Raw genomic sequence first — 17,128 nt, 5'->3', positions numbered from 1 at the left:
AGCTGGTCCCGGGGTATCTACGGAAGAAAGCCTACTATCATCATGGGCCTTTTGACTACCATGGTATGCTTTATAGTATGGGGCATGTCAACGAGTTTGCCCATGGCTATTGTTGTCCGAGCTGTTCAGGGAGGTGGAAACGGAAACGGTTTGTTAAACCATACCCTGCACATTGGAAATCTCGTTTCACTAACAGTTATTAGTTGGAATTATTCGAACAATGGTTGCTGAGATGGTCCCCGAGAGAGAACTTCAGCCTCGTGCCTTCTCCATCATGCCTATTGTCTGGAGTTTGGGATCTATCATCGGCCCTAGTTTTGGAGGCTTCTTCGCCGAGCCTGCAGAGCAATATCCTGAGATTTTTGGTCACATGGAATTCTTCAAGCGGTTCCCATTTATTCTTCCCAACTTGATCTTGACCGTCTTCTTCCTCACCTCCGTTACTGTCGCAGTCCTGTTTCTTCATGTAAGTCTGAACTATGACTTTGCTATACACCGCTCCTAATACTGTTCAGGAAACACTTCCCAGCAAAAGAGGACACCGAGACTGGGGTATTCTAGTTGGTGAGCGCATCACCCGCTCCTTTAAAAACAATCGCCCAATGCCCTCTACTCGTCGTCCTTCTTTTGTAGACGGCGAGGCTACTTCGCCTCTTCTTCCCAACAAGATCGCGCCCAAGACACATTCTCAAGAGCCAGCCAGGAAAGAGCGTGTTCTCACTCGTGAAACCTCCATAAACCTTTTGGCATACACGTTTTTGGCTTTCCACTCCGTCGCCTATGATCAGATCCTCAGTGTCTTCCTGAGACATCCTGTTGAAGAGCACACGCCTGAGAACACGGCGTTTCCCTTTTACTTTTCTGGAGGATTTGGCATGTCGCATAGCCAGGTTGGCCTTATTTACACGGTATATGGTGTTGTTTGCGGCACCATCCAATTCACGCTGTACCCTACAATTGTTGCTCGTTTTGGAGTCTTGCGATGCTATAGATTCTGCTGTAAGTTGTCACCTTTTGCATTGATGATATATCCTCGCTAACTCACTATAGGTATCCTTATGCCGATCGCTTACTTCCTCACCCCTTACTGTGTTCTGTTCTCTACACACAATGCCCGAACGACGGCTCTTATCCTCGTCATGTTCATCAAGGCCGCTGGAATCATCGTGGCCTTCCCATCCACCACCATTCTTCTCACCAACTCGTGTAGTTCCCTCCGCGTACTAGGAACACTTAATGGCTATGCGACCACATTTAGCGGACTGGGCCGTGCAACTGGTCCCGCTTCTGCTGGCGCTCTCTTCACTTGGGGCGCTGAACACGGATATGTCGTTACGGCGTGGTTCTTCCTCATGTTTGTCGCCATTCTAGGCGCCATTCCTGCGTATCTCGCCAAAGACGGAGCCGGTCCAACCGCTTCCGCGTCAACTTCGGCAGAGAACTCTGATACGGAGGACAATGAGGCTTCGTCTTCATCCAGTACGCTGTTATTGCCCGAAAACTCGGCGGTTGCTTCGGACTCTGAGGATGAAGAGCAACCCTTGAACAAGTCAAGGCCCGTGCAGCAAAGTTACGGAACAATTAAGGGAGGACGAAACTAGGCCATGGCGAGTTTGGCAAAGACCCGTCTTGACAGTCCCTCGGCCGTTCCACATATAAATGAAAGGATATGGTATATCTCAACTACGAAGATGATTGAGGTAAAATGATGTTCAATATCTAATTTAGTTTGTTATGTTTTACGTACAACTTGGCGAACTATTTGCTTTTTTGCGAAAAAGGGGGATTATATACGAGAGGTGAGGTGCATTGGACATTCTATACATTGCTGGCGTCGAGTAATGATGAGTATAATGATGATGTTTGCATTGGATGTGGCAGCCAAAATAGCGGCTAGTAATAAAAGTTTTTGACTTTCTTGACTCTGCAGTGAATAAGTGTGACTTCTTGTTGCGATGTTTGAGTCTCATCACGGTGGTATATAACTTAAGTAGTCAGTTCAACTTGATATATAATACCGTCCATTGATTACAGGCTGACAACATTGGGGTTGCATGAATAGTGACCACTTCCTCATCCTTGAGATTGATTGAGATGAAATTTATGAGATGTTGGTGATAGTTTTATTCAGTGACACTGCGTAGCTATATTGCCACACGTTATAGCTTGTAATATCTGATCATAACACCACATTTCGTGGTCCCAATCTGACCCCCTCCCCAAACATATAAAGGAGAAAAAGCAGCATTTGGTATAATTTAGTAGTACTTTTCCATAGCATATAGCAATACAAAAAGAAAAGAGATCCTCGTAGCGCCGGTGCCGCCGCCTGACGTTGTTTCCTAAAAGAATAGAATCCCTAGCCGTGATATGCTTCAGTCCTCTGTGAATGTCAAAAACGCCCCTCCCATGCCCAAACGATTTTTGAAGGTAATGTCTGCCGCGCTGTTGGAATGAAGAAGAAAAAAAGAGGGGGAATCATATAAATACAAAGACGAAGCCAGACCATCCCGTTAGATGAATAAAGTTTTTGATAATGGAAAGAAAATGAAGTCCCGATAGATTCCAGGTGAAATAGTAAGCGATAAAAAGATGTCACTCTTGTGGTGACATGTGTCAGGAATTGGCTCTTGGTGAGCCAGTATGCCTGTATAATAGCGGATAAGGCATGGGCGACCTTGGAGGGTCACTTCCACGCTCAGTAAACGTATGGTGAGATTCCTCTCCGGACATGAAGGGCTCTGTGACCCTCCCGCCCATGTCGATCCCTGTTTTCGTAGCTGGGATGTGGCCGTGGGTGAAGCTCAGTCGGATAGATGACGCTTCTTTCTCGTTCTCCATCTTCCCATCTCTCGCTGCGCCAGGGTATCCTCTCCTGCCCGTCTGCGCTTCGACTGCGTACCTGATGTTGGTCGTGCCCGCATGCCGGGTGCTGGCGGAAGTGCTCCAGATCAGCGTCCATTTCACTAAGACGCAGATAGCTGTGACCGACCCAGCGATCGATGGTGTCGGCGATCTGGCGAAACCCTTCCGTGTGACCACCTTCGTAGCGGGCTTTCAGTCCGCATACTACAAAGAGGTAACTGTGGATCATTTCGTGCAGGAATGTTGAGATCAGGAGACGGCGGTTGTACTTTGTATCCTGGAGGATAGGTGACGACAGCACGATGAGGGTCTCGTAGCCACCATCACGGGAACGTCGCACAGCGGTGGTGCCGACAATATGCGCCTGGTATTGGGCGCTTGCAGGGTGACTCCAGTCCCATGCAACACGACCGGCAAGGCGATTGCCGAAGAAGAGTTCATTGGCGGCGGAGAAGATGCTGCGTAGAGCGTTATCGTCGAGTGGGAAGTCGGCAGCACGAAATTTGGGGTTGATGAGCGTTCTCAAAATACGGCCCCGCCAGAGACAACACCGCGATGTCTTCGACGGTGGAACTGGAAAAGCCAGAGTTTGCACATGATCACGAACTAAGCGTGCAGCGGCGAGGTCGCTCAGGAAGCCCGGTTCATTGCCGTCGTTTAGGGGGGATAGACTGGCAAGTGAGGGTTGAGTAGTGTCGGATGAAATGGATAGGCCGGAGGCTGTGCGTTCCATAGAACAGGCATCGGCGACGGGTGCTGGTGCTGAGGCTGGTGCGGGAGCCGGTGGTGGTCCGGGGGGGCCGAAAGACGGAGCCGGCCGAGATTCGGGTGCTGGACCGAAGGCGCCAAGATCGAAACTAGCATCGATAGAGGGGAAGCCCTCCGGGGTTGGTGAACGTTCGCGAATTACGAGAAAAGAAAGGTTCTTGACAGGTGCTGAGTCGGGACGATGAATTAATGGAGGAGTGGAAGAACCGATGTCGTCGTGGTATAGGAATTCATCTTCTGTGGGAGAGTTGCAGGGGTGGTTGTATGGGTAGGCGGATTTGTTGCCATGATGGATTCTGGGTTGGAATGCCTGTTGCTGCGGTTGTTGGTAGTAAGGTGAGAAATGATCATGCGGTTGTGGTGATGAATAACCGCTGGGACCAGGAATGGTCATTGGTGTGTTGTCGTATGCGTCGTAAGGAAGCTCATCGGCGAGCCTGGATCTCTTTGGGTCGAAATTGAAGGCATCGCCATGGCTGGGAGCATGGGAATATGAATATGCATCGCCGCCTTCGGAGATGCTTACCCTCCGTTTACCGCCCACATAGTACGGACCCCGGCTTGTGTTGATAGCGGCAGCGGCAGATGTGGTGGTAGTACCAAGTCCAAGCGGACGACCCCCGTCAACCACCCAAAAGGCCATGGGACATTTCGAGCCAGGGGGTATAAATTTGTTGAGAAATTGGCCGCTTGAATACGATGACGATAATGATGAGGAGAGAATAGGGAAGAGACGAGTCAGCGTCACATAGGGGGTTTGGTTACTGAGTATGATGTGTGAGGTGATTGATTGATTGCTGTGCTTGTGGTGGTGTGCAAATTAAATGTCGTAATGTTCAATCCCTTGTTAGAGTAGAGCCTCTTGTTTTGTTTCTGTTCAACTGAATTGAATATTCATGAATATTGATATGTAAAGAACAGAGAACGAGTTTGATGGTCGAGGGTAGTCGGTGAAGCCGATGGCCGGGTGGCGGATTTGACGATGGGGGACGCGTGATGCCGGCAGCAAATGCAAGTTGATGGAGAGACGAGACCCGGAGAATGGTGGAAATTGGATCCGAAAGAATGGGGAAGTGAAGAAAAGGATGTGCGAATATAAAACAGACCAGAAACAGAAATGGAAGGAAAGAAAGAAAAGTGAAGAAAGAGATCTAGATAGAGTAATATCGAGAAACGTAGGCTAGTAGACTAATAAAACTGCTAGCAGGATATCAACCTTGACCGTAAGTTTCGACGGACTTGTTCTTAGCAGAAAGAAGAATGAATCAATAGATGTAAGGTAGGTATCTTGTTTTCAGGGCGATCGGGTAGTCTTGGAGGGTAGTCCATCGCTGGCGGTCCACTAGCCCAGGTGGGTAACCCGCCTAGCCTAAGCCTGAGCCTGAGCCTAGCCCGGTGAGCCTAAGCCTGCAGCTGGCAGTGACACCCCTGTCTGATGCGCTGGGGAATCCTTGTCTCCGGCGGTTGTGAGGCGCTGAATGGATGACACGACAATCTGTAATGTACCTAAAAGCAGGTATGTATGAGATGGCAGTTCTGTGGGTTTCGTCTGTGTCGATATTCAATCAATTAATCGCCTCACTTGTTTTACAGTTTTGTATAACCTACTAATCTACTACCCATTTCTCAGTGAGTGTGATAGTGGTTTACCGACGGTGTCACAAGTTACCGGAAGTTAAAAGAATTTAAACCCTGCTTGATTAATTGATTGCAGACGTCGCCAGTCCTCAACGGGCATGGCTGAACTTGATTATTGTAGATATAGCGGTGAATTGATTTCTTTTTCTGGCCTTCTCATCGCCGATATCTCTGTACTATCAGACTCTTGACAGTTTAGTCTAACCAGATGAGACTGACTTGAAAGCCCCCCCTGGTCTGGTCTGGTCAGGTCAAACCCTTGTGAGTTGGACAGCATGTTACCCGTTGTCTGTACTTGTCTATAAAAAGGAATGTATGCCTCTCACAAGCCAAGCAAGGCCAGGTACAGAGTAAGACAGCATAAACTAAACGTACCAGGTCGAAACAAGGCCCTTTGGTTTTTTGAAACCCTCTTGTGTCATTAGGGTTTACTTTATCGACAGCCCAAATCAATTGCCGTCTGTTGATCTGCATGCAATTGTCAATTACATATACACATACATACATAGCCTACCTGCAAACATGAGGCCTCTTCCCCTCTTGGCATCAAAGACCGAGTCTCCACGGCATATAGAGACTAACTGGCTGAAGCGTTTTCGTTTTTACAAGGCGGACTAATGTAAAACACCTCTGACCTGACTTGACTTGACGACGACCTGACCTGACCAAACCTTGACAGCGCACCATGATTCCATATCTCCACCTCTCGTCTCTCTCGTCAAGGCCTGCCCGGCCTCTACCGCGTATCAACGAGAGCCTGCTCCGCAACTGGGATATCCTTTGGTTCTAAAAGTGTCATGCGTCTTACCGATATGGATATAGATATTAGCAATGCCTGCACACTCGGTAAACAATAGGTCATTGCTGCTACTCTATTACTACTCTACTCAAGATAACTCACACGTGGTCATTCAATCAAATTCTGCGGCAATAAAATCACAACAAATTGAGGCCTTCTAACTATCTCGAATAGCCAAATATTTCTCGTGGTCCTTTCCTTTATTCCACTTCTTCTTGATCGTCACCATTGGTCAGGGGTCCAACATCCTTGTCCGCAATTGGCCGCCCTGGAATTTTGAGCTTCTTACGGGGGGGGGACCATCATCATAATCAAGGCCCCCAGGTCAGGGTCCATGTTCTCGACGAGTCCCTTGTTCTGAAATGGAAGACAGACTACGGATATTCGGGTCTTGATTTGTGAAGAAAAGAACTGCCCAGCTGATGATTATTATCTGCAGTGAGACATCCCTTCCTTGGGGGAGCACGGACAGTCAAGGGATATCAATCAAGCCGCTGTCGTCAATGAGTCAGATTGACAGCTTGGCTATGACATAGCAGTGTTGTTTTTAAAACAATTGACAAAACAAGGGGGATGAACTACAGCTGAGCTTTGAAGCATCACGAGCTGTATGCCTCTAATAGCCTCATCTCTAGCTGCTAACTCTTGGACTTGGATCGTGCTCTCTCACTCCACTTCACTTCCCACAGTAACATTGGCCTTCGATCTCTTGTCAAAAGCAGCTTGGACCATGTTTAATTCCTGTCATGAAGATCTTGCAAAAAGCAAGTAATCTTGTTCATCGTCATGTTGTTGACAACAATTATATGTCTTGCATTGACCGAGTCTTGTTTCTCAGCTGTTTGTACAATCTACCAATCAATCTTTTACATACTTCAGTAACCCCCTTTCTAAATAATATTACAAGCTTGATGCTTGTTCCTGCGTGGCATTCACCGGCCAATTCTTTTTGCCACGCGCCTCATCTTTACTGTAGTATCGGAGATACAGAAGGACAGGAAAAGACCCTTTCCCCACCGACGATCACTTCATCCCGTGACAGATTATACTACTACATTGCTCTATGTACGAGCTATTTTCTGTATCCCAAACATGGATCTCGAGAACCCCTAGATTCCACTATTATGATCGTTATTTCTGCCAACGTTACAGATCTTCATCTACCCGTATCAAGCTCGTATGTATATGGTCTAGCGGCTTCTGGGTTGCAGAAAAGATGACCTCTAAGCTTCAGGGTATTGTAAAAACAAATGACCTAATATTATAGTATAAACAGCAGAAACTGGCTTGCTAATTTCCATCTCTTATACCTCGAGCGGGCAACCTTTCTGATACCCTGAGGGTAGTTTAGTCTAACAGATCTTCACCAAATTCTGCAGTCGCCAGCCGAACGCCTTTTTTTAATGCTCTGCCCATATCCAATCACACTCACCCTCTTCCTTTCACTACAATCCAAGTCCTTGTACGAACCGAGCCTCGTCAGCCTGCTTCTCCAGCGCTTCTCGCATCCTCTGAGAGTACACCTGTCGTCTCTGTTCCTCTGCCGCCGCTTCCTTGCTCTTGTGACTCTTGCCGCCCTGCAACTGCTCGGGAGTAAACAATGCATCCCCTGTGAAGCTAACCATGCCGAGCTTGTCGCCCGTCCAGAATAGTATGTTGTCCTCGTTGGGTCGGTCGTGTGCCGTCTTGGTGGATAAGATCTTGCGCGCGAGATCGTCGGACCCTGGCATCGAGGCGAAGAGTGATGCTTGGGTGGGGACGTCACTGTGGCCGATCTTAATTCGACGACATTCAGTGTATCCGTCTCTCTCAAACCACTTGATCTGACCTGCGCCGTCTGAAAAGGCCACCTTTGTACCATGGTTGATGACTGACAAAATGATGGATGAAGCCGCCGTGTAGCGGTTCTTCATGGTTGAGTTTTGCTGCATCGCCCCGTCACTTGACAGGTCTACTGTGTCGAGACCGTATAATTCTAGTGAGCCCTTGGTCTTGTACTCTCCGCCTGCTATCAAAGTTCGTCCGTTACCTGATGTCTTGCACTCGTGGACTCTATCGGCCGAAAGTTCTCCGCGACGCCGTACTTCATGATCCAGCGTGGAAAACGGATAAGGCAGCGCTGCTAGACTAGAGAGCCGCGACCCGGAGTAAATGGAACCTAGGATCTTGGGGAACTGTCTCCTATCATAGTGAAGGATATTAGAAAACCTGCCTGCCACATAGATGTCGTCCGACACGGTGTTGTCACCAGCTGGACGGGGCAGATGAAGAATACTGGTTGGCGTAGGCTGAGACAACGAGGCGTACGGCGGCAACGGGTTCGGATCGAAGATGGCCCTGAAGGGGTTATCTCCGTCTGTCATAGGGCTGTCTATATCCAGCCTCTCCACGCTATTGCCGTGATGATGTTGAGGCGCGCGAAAGTCTTGGAGATGAATGCCCAGCGAAGTGCCGACTGTCAAGGGGATCCCATCCTGGATCTGAGATAAAGTTGTGATGGACCATTCGAAAGAGTGTCTGTTTACAACCTGTAGACGATTGAGATCGACTTCTATGAGATCTAGCACGTTTCAGTTAGTGGGGTTGAAATAAAAGATATGACCTTTGGGAGCTTACGACTCTGTACGGCAAAGACAGCCCTACTGTTGGTGTTGTCGACACTAACACACTCGGTGACACCTGTGTCGATCTTTTTGGACCGCCTTGTGTTTTGATCTCCGCGGCCGTCAAAGAAGAGGATATCCGGCTGACTCGTTGCAATTATACCTCCCCTCCTGCCTCTAGCGCCGTTGATATCCCATAAACATACTGATCCGTCGTCGAGTGGTGAAACGGCTAACAAACTGCCGAGGCCGTCGTCGCCATTGTTGGGGCTGTAGAGAGCCATGCCTCGGACTTCGATGAAATGATCCATCCCGCTGTGTTCTCCCCGAGGCGTCTCGAGCCAATTGATGGATGTCGGTCCCTGGCGCTGAATGTACTCGTCATACCACGAGACGTGCTCGTCGGGAAACGAAGGGTCCCAGTTGGCCATGTCTTGAAGGAATTCGAAATGATCTTTATCTTTCCGAGGCGATTCATCAAATTCCAGTAGAGAGCCGGCATCCTCGTCATCTTGGCTGGCCTTGCTCAATGATGAGTCAGGTAGAGAAGCAAAAACTTTTCTGCGATTCTGAAGAAATGAGTACCATGGTGAACGCTCAAAACAATGGCGCTTCCAGAGTTCTTCGTCAAGACAGACATCTCTAAGTTTCCGTGATACAAGTTGTAGCCTGGGCAATTGATGCGGTTCAAGGTCTGAATGATATTATATTAGTTTATGGTCATGATATTTGCCACGATATTTTATTGCATGAGGTTGCTGTATGGTGATAGCGGGGTGCGGAAAGGGTATGGGTTTGAGGGATAAGCTGGGGCTAGACGAGGCTGTAACTCACAGCACAAGATCTGAAGGAGGATCTCATGAGGGAGCTCGTCCCAGCGACGCGAAGATTGCGGGTTCAAAGCCATTGGGCTCAGACTTGGTGGAAGCAACAGAAGAAGAGATGGAGATGGAGATGAAATGAGCACAGCAGCACAAAGCGGAGCAGCAGCAGCGAAAGTCGAGTTTGTTGGTTGATTGAGTGATTGATCGGTCGATCCAAAGTAAAGTGTGGACTGTGGAGAGACGAGATGGGAAGCGAAGCCTTGGCAAAGCTTATGCAGTCTTTCTTTAGTCTTCAGGCAGTTAATTACCTAAAAATACACTGAGGCCAGGTTGTCTGTGTAATCGTTCTGCTGTTAGTATTTCAATGTGGTTGTAGCAGTAACATTAACAGAAGCAGAACAGTACAGCTATAAAGGCTGAGTGGTTGAAACCCAAGGGCGGGTCAGAGCAGGGGCTAGAGGGGATGGACATAAGCCGGGATTATCTAATGTCCACCTAGAGGAACCGGCAGTTAGAAATAAGAGCCGAGTACAAGTATATGATTCAGAATTCAGAGATCACATTACAGAAGCATATATACAGCATATTGTCAATGGTAAACCAACCCGGCAGTCGCTGGCCCCTAGCTAAAGCAAGTCTATTGGCATTAATCAACTAAGATGCACGCCTCAATAGACCACTTGGTCTTTCTCGCGTATGCCCGAAGGCTTTGTCGAATATGAAAAGGCATAGATCATCCCAGAGGGGGCCAAGAAAAAGACAAAAAGCCAGCCATAACTGCATGGAGTCCAAGTGATAATGACCAATCATCTCAATATATATCTCTCTGCGCCTCGCAAAGTCTTTGGTCCGCAGCCCCTTTCCCTGAAGCTACATCAAAATCAACCTCAAAATACCGCCTTGCGCCTGAGAGCTGGATTAGTCTAGTTGTAGATTGAGTAGTGGACAGAAAGCGCAATGATGAGAGCAGTGTACAAGACAGCCTCGACTACGAGTTGCTGCTTGAGGATTCCGCGCTGATCCTGGGTGAGACACTGGATTTCCCCATGGGTATACCACGAGATGGCCGAGTTGAGTTTGCCGTAGAGTACGACTGGGCCTATGAACGGGAAGAAAAGGGTCAGGATCATGATCCAGATGAAAAGCCGCTTTCCTCGTTGGGCGACCATGTCGGTTCGCTGACGGTGGTAGAACATGTTCTCACGAGCCTCTTCAATAAGGCGAGTCTCGGCCAGTGTGAAGGGGCTTCCATCGAGAGGTTCAGAATCGGGCCGGAATCTACGAGACCGTATGCTTGAGGAGAACCCACGAGGTTGGCTCTGTCTGGCGCGAGGAGTTGAGAAGCTCGGCTGCTGTCCTCGATACCACGTTCGGTGAGTGCTGGACTGGGGCTTCGCGGAAGGCGGAGTATCGAGAATGGCTGAAGAAGAAACGAGCATCTCAGAAATTCTCTCGCTTGCTGCATTCATGTTAGCATTTGGTCCATCACAAACACTCTACACTTACAATCACGACGACGGAACCTCTGGCGCAGGCTCTTGGGCTGGTGAGTCGGCGCAGGTCGTGTAATGCCACTCTCGGGAGATATGGCCCAGAAGCTTCTCTTGGGAGGAGAAGGGGTTACAGGGAGACCTGGCGATGCAGCAGTGCTGATAGTGTTTGACCTTCCACGGGCGGCGAAGTTGCCTGCACTCTCAGTATGATCTTCTTCACCTCTCTGTCGTTTGAACTGCTGCAGCATTTGAGCCTCGGGAAGACTGACGAGAGGAAAAGGCAGCGATGGAAGCTCTTTGAGAAAATTGTCATGAGGGATGTGCTTCGATTTGTTGGAATTATCAGAGTCTTGTATACCATGTCTATACAGTGGCTGATCGAGGATGGTCAGAGGGGTCTTGGGTGGCTCTCGCCCAAGAGTTTCGCGAATTCGATTCCAGCTGAAAAACTTTTGACCATTGGGCAAGTTTGAGTCTGCGGTATTGCTGTTTGGAATTGCGTCCGAGTCAAGGCTCTGGTAGCTTGCTCTGTTGGGGTCCAGATCGGAGAGGAGTATACCGTCAGGCGTCTGTTCATTTTGGTCTCTGCGAAAAATGTTGGAGAATCGAGCAGCTGATTCGGGCAATCTGGACATGGGCTGGACAAACTTTCGAGCAGTGTTGCTGGCAAATGTCCCCGGGCCGCCGCCATACCGCGGAACAGAAACTGCGAGGTTAGTTCCTCTGTCGCGACGAATGTGGTACGAATCATAAGGGTTGTCGCCATAAGGGTGACGAATGATTCTGTCTGTAGAGCTATATGTGCGAAGTTGATGGCCGCGCTCGGTCACATCAGACACATCAGCAAGGCTGCTCCCAGTTCCTTTTGCGATGCTGTCGAGGTATTCCTGCTGCATGGAGTTGAGAGCTTGTTCGCTAGTGACAGTCTGCCAGTCGCCCTCGGTACCAGTAAGAGGCCTGTTCTTGTCAAGAGCAGCAATTTCACCAGTCAGTCGTCTATCGGGGATTGGAGCACGGCGTGTGTCTTTGTCTCCTTCCCGATGAACCGGAACTTTGACCTCTTCATCGACATTCTAGGCCGAACGAATAGCGCCAGCATGGTAGAAGGAGGCAACAGGGGCACCTCGCTGCGAAGCATTGGGAATGTTTCCCTCTGGGGATCGCGGGATGGTCTCTTTTGAAGACACGGCTACTCCGGCTTTGTGCAGCGCATCACTTACTTCTCTCTCGGCCGATGGACGAAGAAATCCTGAGTACGTCTCATTGTCATACTTGAAGGGGTCGTCATGACTGTCGGACGAGGCATGGGAGTACGTCTTAATTTGTTGCTGAGCGCGATTGTCCGTTGGGAAATCTTCGGGATCGCAAGGGATGGGAGATTTCCCGTAGATGTTTGCGTCGTTGCCACTCTGCTTGCTCAAATCACTGTAGAAACTGGACGAAGAGTTAAACGAATGCAAACGAGGAGAAGATCTCGGCTGCACTCGCACGGACGGACCAGAGTGTGAGACAAGCTCAAAGCTCTCCGTTTGTGGTGCCCAAACGTTGTGGTTGTTCTGGGGGATTCCATTCTGTGGGCTGTAACCTAAAAAGTTTCCCTGGCGTCTCAGCGGCTTGATTGAAGCTTCTGGGTAGCTTTCGGATGCATCGTCTCCAGCGACAGTTTCCCACTCTGAAGCGGCTTGATCTTCGAAAGACGAGTTGTCGGTCTTGGAAACTGTGAGTCCCGTCCCAACACGTGGGTTGATACGAGGAGGACGTTCTGCGACGAATCTGTTTGGATCGGGGCTTTTACCACGAGACTTGCTCGGGGTGGGGGAAGAGAAGTCGTGCATTTGAACACCATCTTCAATTACAGACTTGTCGTAATGATTTGAGTGACAGGAAACAGTAGAGGCGGTGGTGTTACGCCCATGACGCGCATCTCGGGCCGAATTGTCACTCTCAGTGTATGGCAGAGACTATTGATTGAGGTCAGTATGTTGGGGGGATCTTGTGACAGGGAGAGGAGACACAATGTGTGTGCAACTTACATTTTCGGATAGGGGTTTCATCATTGAAGCGTTCACTGGAGTGAGTGCGTGAGATCGAGTATGCATGTCATGAATGAACAAGTGAAGCTTCGAATAGTTGGAGATGTGATAAGGGAGGGAGAAAAATTGAGGAGTAGGAAGGTGAGGAGAAGTAAGTAAGCCTGAACGCAAAAACAGTGACTCAAAAGTGCACGTCGAAAAATATGACAATAATCAAAGCGTTGGAGATTAAGTATTTTGGAATTATTTACCTCCTTTTTGAGCGATTCGACGCGTGAATATAAAGAATAACGTGGTTGATCACGATGCGTTGAAGAAGGTGGAGGAGTAAAGATGCTTTAGGGTGCTCCCACTCTAGGCAGAGATGGGAGAGATATCTTCAAACGCCGCCAAGAAATATTTTGACTGAGGCATCAGCCTAGAACTTGTCTGGCAGCGATTGAGCTATTACCTGCGTTGATTTTGGTGAGTGGATGGAGGCTTGCGGTGGCAGCTGGCGGGCAGTGTCAGGGAACTGCCAAGTCTGGGGAGGGGTTTCAAACAGGTAGAGTTTTTAGTAGCATTACTTGCTATGGGATAAGGTGATATTCAGTATGTAAACAGTCTTTTCTTGTCACAGCGACTTGCAGCAGAGTATTCTATAATTCTATTTCATACTGGGCCTTTCTCTCTTTCTTCCTCTCCTAATGACTATAGACCTAGCTAGAGCTTGATAGCCTATTGAAGAATCCTAAAATTAATAGAATTCCGAGACAGCACACAGAATCATCCGTCATATACCGTGAACGATGTTTGTATAGTCATTTCGCCTGTTCAGAGGTGATAGTATCGTCAATCCCTAGCTAGGTAACTAAGACCGGAGCCCGCGAGGGAAACTTGACGATGGACCAACGTTTTGTTCATCCTTGATTGCAAATCATGTTGACATGCTGCGATAATAATTTAGCTAGGTCCCTTGGTATAGCTTTACACACGATAATGTGCGTGCTATCATATATGAATACGTACCGGCATAATAGTTAATGTATCTGTCCACCGTACTGAAGGTCCATTGCGAGAGCCTGCATTCTCGTGGATTATCAGCCACTCCAACCGTGGGAAGCTGGATGTGATCTCCCTAATCTCCCTGAAAGTCGTATGAATGGCTATGCCAGTGTCTTGCTCGTGTTGTGAAAAGTAAATATAAAGGCGCTCAAGATTCCGCATCCTCATGATCTGCCGGTACTGATGGGTGTCGCTATGTTCTGGCTCTAGATGTTGCTCTCCAGGTGGCAACAGTTGATCGGCGTAGCAATGAAGTGATGTAAGCTGTTATCTATCGCAGCCGGCGAGTAATGCTATCGTGACCTCTGCTGATGCATTGATATGGGGCTCACGATGTTGCAGTGGCGTGTCTAAAGGCCTGGGTATATCTAGAGGCCTAAGTGCACCACGCATCATTTTCCACTTTGAAGCCACCAGTGTACTATAATAAGGGTGGATGAGTTTTTCGAGCTTTTGTTTACTCTCTCAATAGGTAAACAATCAATATCAAGCCTTAGATATCGAATTGCACTCATCTTGAAAAGCAGTCTGCAGCGTCTACTAGGAGATCGTATGGTGGTTCAGGTAACTTCTGTGACTTCTTCCTGTTATTTGGCTGACAAGAGGAATTTACTACAATTGTAGCTTTCCTAAAAGCGAAAGGTTATCATGCGTTTGTTGACATGAAAAAATTGCTCACCTAGCAGCACTTAAGCAAGGGGTAATGCGCATCTCAAGTTTGACTATAACCAGTGTCTGCAAGTGATAGGCAAACCGCCCTGCATCTCCGCGCGCGCGAAAGTCTTCAAACTTGCAGACATTGAAGTTATTGTAAGCTTGAACGCAAACTGATACGATTGAACTGATTGTTGCTTTGTCGCAATAGCTTCCGATCCAAACTGCTATCTCTGGTGGCAGATCTGTGAGGCGAGCCATATTATTGGTGCATGCAACTATACGCTGCTGGGAACTGATATGAAGGAGGAATGAATATAAGTGAAGGATAAGGAGTAGGAAAAGGTATTAAATGAAAAAGAGTAGCCTAAACCTGGGCCAAGGCAGTAAGTAATTCATGGGGCAAACAATGGTTGGTCGTGGAAGTTGAGTAGCAAATTGTTTTCCCAGGTTTCCTTTTGCTTCCCTCTTTTGTTTTTCAATCTCCTCTTTGGTATCTTCTTCTATTTTTGTCTCCTTCTCTTCTTCCTTATAATCCCCCCCTCTCCTCCTTTTTCTCCCCCTCTCTGTCTCTTCTTTTTTCCTCTAGTTATTTTTCATTGATTCATTCTCTCCTTTACATCTCTCTCTGCATCCAAAAAGTAACCTGCTTATTCTTGTTTTCCTTTCCACTTCTTATATGAACCTTGATATCTCTGATCTATCAGATTCCCATTCACTGGTGATTTCGCGCCGGGGCGCATCGTTTATGCTCGCCGGTTAGTACCCAGGAAGGGGCTTCAAGGCTGTATAGACGTTAGCCGCTGGAAGCATACGAGACGAAATTAGCAAGCCAGCTTATGTTATCTAGATTACACTTCTTAGGCTGTTTATTTATGTATCCTAAGACTTAGGAGGCTAATTGCTTCTGCTGCCTACCTAGGTGTCTACTAGAGGGTCAAATCAGTTGCCCTGCGGCATATAGACGGCATATGCCTTGACGAAATCCTGAATGATGCGCTTGCCTCTGCGCGCCGATCAGTGTGGAAAGCGAATGCAGCGACACACAAAAAGAAACAGACAGCCACTCTTGGAAGACAACATCAAGTGCCTCATACCAGACAAGGGACTGCCACAGATGATAACCGAAATACTGGCAAATCAGCTTGCTATAGAGAAGGACACATGCTTATCGCGCCTACCATTTGCCCAACGTAGTAACGACACAGTTACAATATGTGGCGTAAAGGAGAGACTTCACTCCTTTCTCGCAACTTCACAGTGCAACAAGTTGTTGGTAATACACAACTAAATACCCATTCTAGCATGCTATGAACTAACCCGATATCTACTAATATGATTCGCTTGATGCACCATGTTCGACCTTGACCCAGAGGCCTAACTATGATCGCCTCCGGTCAACATTAGAGCCATACCAGGCTATAGGAGTCGACAAGCTTCTTCAGATCGCAGATTCTCTCGACCCATCAAAGTCAACACAAGCCACGAGACCTATCTACGAGCGTCTTCAGTCGAGACTAGAGCCATATCAGGCTATAGGAGTAGATAAGCTCCTCGAAATTGCGAATTCAGAGTTCTAGGGCGCTATACTTGGCGATGCAACGGGTCTCGGTAAGTCATTGCCTGCACTATTGGCTGCACTGCTCTTACGAGAGCAAGCTGGCAACCGGAGCTTCGTGCTTGTTGTGACCAAGCCTGCCTTGGTGTCTCAATGGGAAAGCGAAATCGCCCGTCACTTCAAGCCGGTATGTATTATATTAATCGTCGAAATAAGTTTTCTTGCTTACCAACTTCTATCTAGGAGCATCGGCCATTATATATCAAGCTCGATAGCCACAACAATATCCACCCATCTTTTCTTCTTTAATACGATATTTTTATTTGCTCTGGCTCCTTTATGCAAAACGATTTGTAGAATGGCGAAAGCACTTCCTGCGATGCGCCTTATATACACTCTATAGGCCGAACAACAAAAACAACTGGAAGACTCTGAATCTGCCACAGACGCAGAGTCTCAACGGGAAGGCGAGATTACTCGCCATTTGAACCGGTATGTGTTACATTAATCGTGGAAATATGTTTACTTGCTTACCTGGATCCACATAGGAACAGCGACCGTGATATATAAGGCTTGGCAGCTTCAAGAAGGTACACCCATCGTTACTTGCTAAGTACGATATCGTGATCTGCTCCAGTTTCTTCCTGGCAAAGCGATATTCAGAATGGCGCAGCCATATGATACAAGCACGTACAGGGGCATCCTTCGACTCATCGGACTGAGATATATTGAACCTGCCACAACCCCCGAAGTCTCAACCTCGCGTTGGTCATTTTCCACAGCCTCCTTTATATACTACAGCGGCGACCCCGATCCTTCGTGTGGTTCTTGATGAATCACATGACGTAA

The 17,128-nt window shown here is 48.0% G+C and overlaps 6 protein-coding genes across 6 annotated transcripts; 2 read left to right on the top strand and 4 right to left on the bottom strand.

Annotated features, from left to right (window-relative positions):
- Nucleotides 1–60: 60 nt before the first annotated feature.
- Nucleotides 61–1,601, top strand: FGSG_00924 (uncharacterized protein; the record flags this gene model as incomplete). Its single annotated transcript, XM_011318363.1, has 4 exons — nucleotides 61–148; nucleotides 204–466; nucleotides 516–999; nucleotides 1,051–1,601. 4 exons carry the CDS (start codon nucleotides 61–63, stop codon nucleotides 1,599–1,601), a joined length of 1,386 nt encoding a protein of 461 aa, XP_011316665.1.
- A 1,097-nt stretch (nucleotides 1,602–2,698) lies between these two features.
- FGSG_11862 (uncharacterized protein) lies at nucleotides 2,699–3,598 on the bottom strand (the record flags this gene model as incomplete). The annotated part of the gene is made up of 1 exon (XM_011318362.1): nucleotides 2,699–3,598. The coding sequence occupies one exon, from the start codon at nucleotides 3,596–3,598 to the stop codon at nucleotides 2,699–2,701; it is 900 nt and encodes a 299-aa protein (XP_011316664.1).
- Nucleotides 3,599–7,515: 3,917 nt separating this feature from the next.
- On the bottom strand, nucleotides 7,516–9,580 carry FGSG_00923 (uncharacterized protein; the record flags this gene model as incomplete). Its single annotated transcript, XM_011318361.1, has 3 exons — nucleotides 7,516–8,630; nucleotides 8,687–9,367; nucleotides 9,508–9,580. 3 exons carry the CDS (start codon nucleotides 9,578–9,580, stop codon nucleotides 7,516–7,518), a joined length of 1,869 nt encoding a protein of 622 aa, XP_011316663.1.
- An 840-nt stretch (nucleotides 9,581–10,420) lies between these two features.
- Nucleotides 10,421–11,238, bottom strand: FGSG_00922 (uncharacterized protein; the record flags this gene model as incomplete). Its single annotated transcript, XM_011318360.1, has 2 exons — nucleotides 10,421–10,956; nucleotides 11,004–11,238. The coding sequence occupies 2 exons, from the start codon at nucleotides 11,236–11,238 to the stop codon at nucleotides 10,421–10,423; spliced, it is 771 nt and encodes a 256-aa protein (XP_011316662.1).
- A 564-nt stretch (nucleotides 11,239–11,802) lies between these two features.
- Nucleotides 11,803–12,171, top strand: FGSG_11861 (uncharacterized protein; the record flags this gene model as incomplete). The annotated part of the gene is made up of 1 exon (XM_011318359.1): nucleotides 11,803–12,171. The coding sequence occupies one exon, from the start codon at nucleotides 11,803–11,805 to the stop codon at nucleotides 12,169–12,171; it is 369 nt and encodes a 122-aa protein (XP_011316661.1).
- A 2,407-nt stretch (nucleotides 12,172–14,578) lies between these two features.
- FGSG_11860 (uncharacterized protein) lies at nucleotides 14,579–14,982 on the bottom strand (the record flags this gene model as incomplete). Its single annotated transcript, XM_011318358.1, has 2 exons — nucleotides 14,579–14,696; nucleotides 14,747–14,982. The coding sequence occupies 2 exons, from the start codon at nucleotides 14,980–14,982 to the stop codon at nucleotides 14,579–14,581; spliced, it is 354 nt and encodes a 117-aa protein (XP_011316660.1).
- Between the last annotated feature and the right edge of the window lie 2,146 nt (nucleotides 14,983–17,128).

Source organism: Fusarium graminearum, chromosome 1 (assembly GCF_000240135.3).
Source record: "Fusarium graminearum PH-1 chromosome 1, whole genome shotgun sequence".
Taxonomy (NCBI): domain Eukaryota; kingdom Fungi; phylum Ascomycota; class Sordariomycetes; order Hypocreales; family Nectriaceae; genus Fusarium; species Fusarium graminearum.
The sequence above is the reverse complement of the archived record's forward strand: the minus strand, read 5'-3'. Positions and strand labels throughout refer to the sequence as shown.